This window comes from Cynoglossus semilaevis, chromosome 18 (assembly GCF_000523025.1).
Source record: "Cynoglossus semilaevis isolate Cse_v1.0 chromosome 18, Cse_v1.0, whole genome shotgun sequence".
NCBI lineage: Eukaryota > Metazoa > Chordata > Actinopteri > Pleuronectiformes > Cynoglossidae > Cynoglossus > Cynoglossus semilaevis.
The window spans coordinates 3,424,571-3,430,878 of NC_024324.1; the positions used below are offsets into that span (position 1 = coordinate 3,424,571).

Sequence of the window (6,308 nt, forward strand, 5' to 3'; positions counted from 1 at the left end):
GACAGGTGTCAGTGGCAGGTTCACCCAGTTCCTGGGAGCGTCAGGCTCCCCACTCTCTCCAGTTCCAGTTCCAGTTCCCCTGGAGCTGTATTAGCACTGTTGGCGCACAACTGAGCTCCCGTTTTTGGCGAATCCAGAGCATGCAAAACAAAACCAGCCTCCCTGGTTTTCCCTGATCTAAATTTAGTCCTAGAAGAAGTGAGGACTGGAAGATGACGGAGGAGTGGCTCTGCTTCATTTTCACATTGCTAGGAACCCCTCTGCCATGCACACGGGTTTTGGTCTGATTTCACTCCCCCCGCCCCCGTCTCAAATACCAGGGTGGGCCGCTTCAGGCATCCAGCGTTAAAACTGGGCCAAATCTTTATGTGGACTACTGCTTTGGTGATGTGTGATGAAGGGACAGGCTGTAAGGGATGCAGCCTTTTTTAGTCATGAATTTAGACTAAATTGATTCAGAGCCCACGTTATTATCAGACCAGGCTGTTAGAACAGGTTACTGAAACCACAGGTTCTCAGACTTTTGTTAACTAAGATGCCAGTGAAAAACATTAAAATTAAAGCATGATTTAAAATAAAAGACAGTCAACCCTCTGCAATAGGGTCTGATTTGTAACTGCAAAACAAACTATAACACAGGAAAAAAGACATCAATGGATTTAAAAAATAACTAAAAAAATGTGTATATAAAAATAACAAATGAGTGAATTAATATATTTTAAAAAAATCTTCAAAAAAGTTTCAAGTACTCTCTATATTCTTAGATTATTCTAAAATAAAGATAAAATTTCTAAAAAAAAATTACTAGAGATATTAATAAAAATTCATATTTTTGTATTATATTTCGTGCTAATAAATATACATGCAAAAAGAAATCACCATTTATAAGAACCTCGGGTATCCCAAGGGGTCCTCGTACCCCCATTTGAGAACCCCTGTCATAAAACCACGCCGCCTCTGTCAAATAGAAACAGCACAATTCAGTAAGTAATCCCGTGGAATTACAGAGCCACTGGTTCTCCGTGGATTACACAGATCTCAGCACCATTCAACCACAGCGATCATCGTAAACAGTGAAAACAGTCCACTCCCTTCAAGGCAACATTCGCAACATGTGAATCACGGCGGACAATGAGGAGTAGACGCAACATGTGAATCACGGCGGACAATGAAGAGTAGACAAGAGGAAGAGGAGGAGGAGATCACTGCCTGTGGAGCAGAAGATCTGATCCAGATGAAGAGAATAAATGTCAATCTGGATCCAGACGTTATAATCCGAGCTGGATTCCCAGATGTGGAAACCATTGTTCCGTGTCCACAGACACAGACAGAATCACAGACTCACATAACACCACAACACCAACCCCAGAAACGACCACCAGAGGCTGCGCTCGGAACTCTTCCCCCCACTGAGAGCTCGACCTTACCGGGTGACGGTAACCATGCACGCTCTCCTTCCTCCTTCCTTCTCTCCGCTCCTTCTGCTTCTCCTCTCAGATGGTGAATGTCCTCTTCATTCCACGACTGCTGGACATTTTAAAAACAACCACATCAGGTTCCGGACGCGGACGCGGACTCTGCTCCTCCACGGCGCGAGGACGATGATGATAGTGATGATGATGATGAACGCCGTGCGTTAAATTGTCCATTTTCCACATCCACAACAGTCCGCACGTCCCGGACCCGCCCCTGCTCGCCTCTGATTGGCCCGTGGGCTCCGTGACGCCGCCGTACTCACCGTGTACAAAAACACACATCTGGATGAAAATCAACTGGAGCGCTTTTTACGCACAGGAGCGTCAGTTTCCAACTAACGCTCCTAAAAACGTGTACTTTGGAAGAAGAGGGTGATCATGTCTTTTAGGGGAAATATATTAATGTGACACATCAAGGAATATAAGCGTATTTGAGCGAATTAACTACTCTTGTCTAGATATTATTTATCTGTATGTTTACTCACTGAGAACAGCATTTTAGCCATTTTGGCTAACTTTTTTTGCTATCATTTAGATCCAGTTTGGCTAAATGACAAGCTCAGTGTTAGCCGTATCTGTACATCATTAAGTTTTATGTTACGTTCCAAGCTTCCCAGCGATATCCTGGCTTGTGATTTCTTATTTGTTTTAAGGACCCGCCCCTTGTACGTCTCTCATTGGCTGAAAGATTCTATGACGTCGTTTAATTTGCACGTTATGCAAAAAGCATAAACATCTGGGCGTAGCGCAGTCGGAGCGCTTTTTTTACACACCGCAGTGACAATTGTCTTGTTTTTTATTTTTTTATTTTTTACTTCTAAACGTACGTGTATCAGGTTTTGCGTAATTTATTTTGGTAAATTTAATTTGTTTTTTCTTTCTCTTTAAAGTTTTGCGCTCAAATTCTAGTAACATGGTTAGCCAGTTTAGCTCTTGTTAGCTATCCATGCTATATTATGGATAAAAATTGTTTACCGGATTTTTATTATGATTATATTATTATTTAACTATAAATAATTTAGTTAAAGTGTAAAAACATTGCACTCTGCGTTATTTCAATCACATCCGTTAATATCACTTTGAATTCTGCAAAATGGGGCTGAGATTATTACTGTCAGAATAACTGACAGGACATTCATTCTCTGAGAGAAAATAGCAGTTTGGCGCAAGCTGAGAAATAATAATTTAAAAAAACTCCTTGATTTTGGCAGCACATTCACTCTGCTTCACAGGGTGCGTACAGTGAGACCCAGAATGACCTTTAACTGCGGCCTGGTTTTAAAATAGCAGAGCCGTTTTCACTGTACAGCCTACCTTATAAGCAGTGTTGATGAGGCGGACTGTTCCACATCATACCTGCATCTTTAACTACCTGGGTCGATGTGCACATTTAATGGGCTGCTGCAGAAATATAACAGCTGGAGGTGACACCCACACTGTGAAGTGGGGTTGTTGGTTTTTGTGATTCTTGCGCCCTCGTGCGTCCAGCATTGCAAATGACACATTAAACATGCTTTTCCAGGTGAATATATAATAATAATATATAATATACGTATATATATATATATATTGATATATTGGTGCATTGATATATTGGTGCATTGTAATAAAATCAAAATAGAAAAAACCCAAACTGTAAAATAATTAAAAAATAAATGAATAACGTTATTCAATTTGTATCATATTACACTACACCAATAAATCATGTACAATAATTTAAACTACTCATTAAAGGTAGAATGATATGTTAACATTTGGGTGAAATTTAAGCATTTTTTCAAGCACTTCCCAGGACAAGTTGTTGCGTGTCCAAAAAGGCCAAGAACATTTTAAGAAAGGACTTAAAGCTGAGAAGTATTTTAAAATTCAATTGCATCAAAGTTTTATTTCAGAAAGAAAGGAGTTATTGTCCATACTGTAGGTTATGTATAAATGTAGCTATGACCCGAGCTGAGCTTATCTGACCCTTAACCTACTGGACCAGGGTTTAACTACGTTTAAAAGTGATGAGGTGAACGTTTTCAGACAGAGAGTCCACCCTCCAGCTTCGATATTTTTCTTCTTGATACTCTTCTGACTGCAGCAGCTCAATATCACAGCTGCCTCCTGAAGGAATGCAAACATGTCAATATTTCTAGTATGAATCAAAACATCACACCTTTCAGAATCAAAAGAAAAACACTGTGTGTCACTATTGTAAAAATGTTTGTACAGAAAATCAGTGGATAGAGACTCACCAAACAGGCTGTGCAGCTGCTCATTAGGCACAAGAAAAGGTGGACCTGCAAATACCATCCACAAATACACGTTTGATGAGAAAAGAAATAAATATATATGAATATTTACTTTTAAATGAGTTTAAATTTAAATGTAGTTTCCTCTTTGGGAATTCCTGGGCAAAGTCGGACCAAAACTTTACATTTACTTTACTTTGTTTGTAATGTATGTGAAAATGTACCTTTATATAATTCAGGATTGTACAACAGAGTGGACAAAAGGTATCTGCAGTCTTTGGCCATCAGAGAAAGTATCAGACAAGAATATCTGTGGTGGAAACACAAAATAAAAAAGGTTTTTGGTTTTTTTTAAATTACATTTATAAATTTACTTATTTATATACTTATATACTTACTTTTCTCTGTCTCTTGGGTTGATGGCCACCAGAGATCCTCGGTCCCAAATTGCTCCAAACTGCCCCCCCACAGAGCTTTGACATAAAAAAAATAAATTATGAATTTTATTGAATTTAATCATTAACAACTGAAGTTTGTTTACACACCTGGAGAAAGAGAACAGGTCACACTGATACAGGGAAATATTCTTCTCCAGGTTCTGTTGAGAGAAAAATGTTTAGGAACAGTTTTGTCAGTGAAGTTCAGACAAAGAAACATCATGTTGTAGAGTTACTGATCACAGCATATTTAAAGGACGTCCTAATTAATATTTTGAATTCAGAAATATTCATGTTAGTTCTATAATTAATGGCTGATATTCCTAATTAAATATAATGCTGCTTTCCTTGGTGCTGAAACTGTCCACTGGGGTTTATGGTGTTAGATGATAAACACACAGACACCCATTGAAAGTTTTTTATTTTTTACAGTCTTCATGTACCTTGTACACCTTTGCTCCAGGTATAGCAGGAACAGACTCCTCACTGTAGGTCAACTCACTCTCCTGGAAGAACTCTTTGATAGCCTTTTCACTTATCTCTACTCCAACCACTGAATGTCCCTGGTCAGCTAACCTGATGTTTACACAGGGAAAAGGAGTGGCTTTAAAGCACGTGATTTTAGTTTTGCAATTTGGAAACAAGATATGATTTTTTTTTTTTTTTACCACTTCATATCTACGGCTTTTCCACAGAGAGGAAAGAAGAAGCGAACTCCCGTGCGTCCAGCTACGACTTTCTCTATGTTTCTCTCCAGCATCCTGTCACCGCAGAAACGTCACATTACCGACAAAAACAAGTGCAATTTTATACTTTGCATTATATTACAGGCAACACATATAGTGACAAGAGAAATGTGACATAACTTTTTTAACATTTTTTAAAAAAAATTATTTTACTCGTGTACTGTAGTCTTATGGAAAGCGGTCCTGCCCTGCGTCCAGCGTCCCTCCCATTCTGAGAGTGCCATGATCCGATCAGCCTGGGGCTCCAACATGGCTGTGATTATTATTTGAGCTCAAGTCTAGGACAAAGCAGGGACAAAAAAACAAAAATAACTCAAATTAACTCTGTTTGTTGCATCTTTGCTTAAAGGTTCTCCCTGTGTTCTATATGTCAAAATTGTCACTAAAAAGAAAGAATTATGTAAAAAAAAAAAAAAGCTAAAAAAGCTAAGATTTTTTTCCGCAGTGTCCTCTAGATGGGGCTATTATCTAACACTGCTTTTAAACTTAACTAAACAATAAAGATAAAGAAAACAAAAACAATAAAACTGATATTCATTTGCCCGGCTAGGTCCCCACTACAATTGCTCTGTGCCCTCTCACGGGGCCTGCCCCACACTTTGGGAACCTTTAGAAACTTCGTTTGAACTTTGTTGTTAAAACCTGTTGAGCATTTAAAGACACTCTGTTTGAACATTGGTCAATGTTAATAATTAACTGTTTTTGTTGTTGATCGAAAGTCTGGTTAAAGTGCTAACATAAACACATGTCCTTCTTCATTCACGGACTAAATGTTCGTTTAAGAAACGTTAGATCCTGAAATATTTAGTTATTTATTTTTGCATTGCTTTTACGGCAATCTAAAATTAATTTAAAAAATGTGACCTACTTAAACTGTACCCAGCTTTAACATTTTACATTACCTTATTTATTTTTCCCATAATTCCGTGCTTACCTAGTGGTTGATGTCCCTTCTTATTGAAGTTAGTCTCCTCGTTTACACACTTCTACGCCATCCGTAACTGCAGCCTCTTCCGCTATGGGCGGAGTCTAACGCTGCATTTAAGGGACAGTAGAAATATCGGAAATGTGAATATTATACACGCCGACACAGTTCATTTAATTTTTTTCCCATTGTGGTAGCAGTTTATGTGAAATAAAAATGACCTCTGTCTAAAATAAAATTCTAACAAAAGAAAAAAAAATTTAAAATATTTCATAGTTACATTTGTACATAACATACAACATGGACAGGACGTCTCTGTGTAACTCCTTTCTTTGTTAAATAGAACTTTGGGTAAATAAAGTAAAGTTAATTTTACTTTAAATTTTTACTTTAAACAAAAGTACTTCTCAAACTACAAAGTACTTATATAGGAATGTACTGAAAGGATCGTTTGTGTTTGTGTTCGTCGATGTACAGTATCCTGTCCTCGG

General features: G+C 38.0%; 2 protein-coding genes and 1 long non-coding RNA gene across 4 annotated transcripts in view; 1 reads left to right on the plus strand and 2 right to left on the minus strand.

The window, feature by feature from the left end:
- The window catches only part of ext1c (exostoses (multiple) 1c), a 63,241-nt gene extending 60,762 nt beyond the window's left edge, over nucleotides 1-2,479 (minus strand). Inside the window, exon 1 of one of the 2 annotated variants that reach the window (XM_025065234.1) lies at nucleotides 1,428-2,479. The gene's annotated coding sequence lies outside the window, so the exon portion shown is untranslated. The remainder of the gene's footprint in view (nucleotides 1-1,427) is intronic. The other variant, XM_008331124.3, reaches the window with a different exon arrangement.
- Nucleotides 1-6,308, plus strand: part of LOC103393994 (uncharacterized) — a 65,739-nt gene that overhangs the window by 56,501 nt on the left and 2,930 nt on the right. The window lies entirely within an intron of this gene.
- LOC103393993 (probable thiopurine S-methyltransferase) lies at nucleotides 3,331-5,945 on the minus strand. The gene is made up of 9 exons (XM_008331125.3): nucleotides 5,827-5,945; nucleotides 5,046-5,170; nucleotides 4,815-4,907; nucleotides 4,590-4,722; nucleotides 4,255-4,307; nucleotides 4,108-4,182; nucleotides 3,934-4,019; nucleotides 3,713-3,757; nucleotides 3,331-3,581 (listed from the first exon to the last, which is right to left on the minus strand). The coding sequence occupies exons 2-9, from the start codon at nucleotides 5,141-5,143 to the stop codon at nucleotides 3,463-3,465; spliced, it is 702 nt and encodes a 233-aa protein (XP_008329347.1). The 5' UTR covers nucleotides 5,144-5,170; nucleotides 5,827-5,945; the 3' UTR covers nucleotides 3,331-3,462.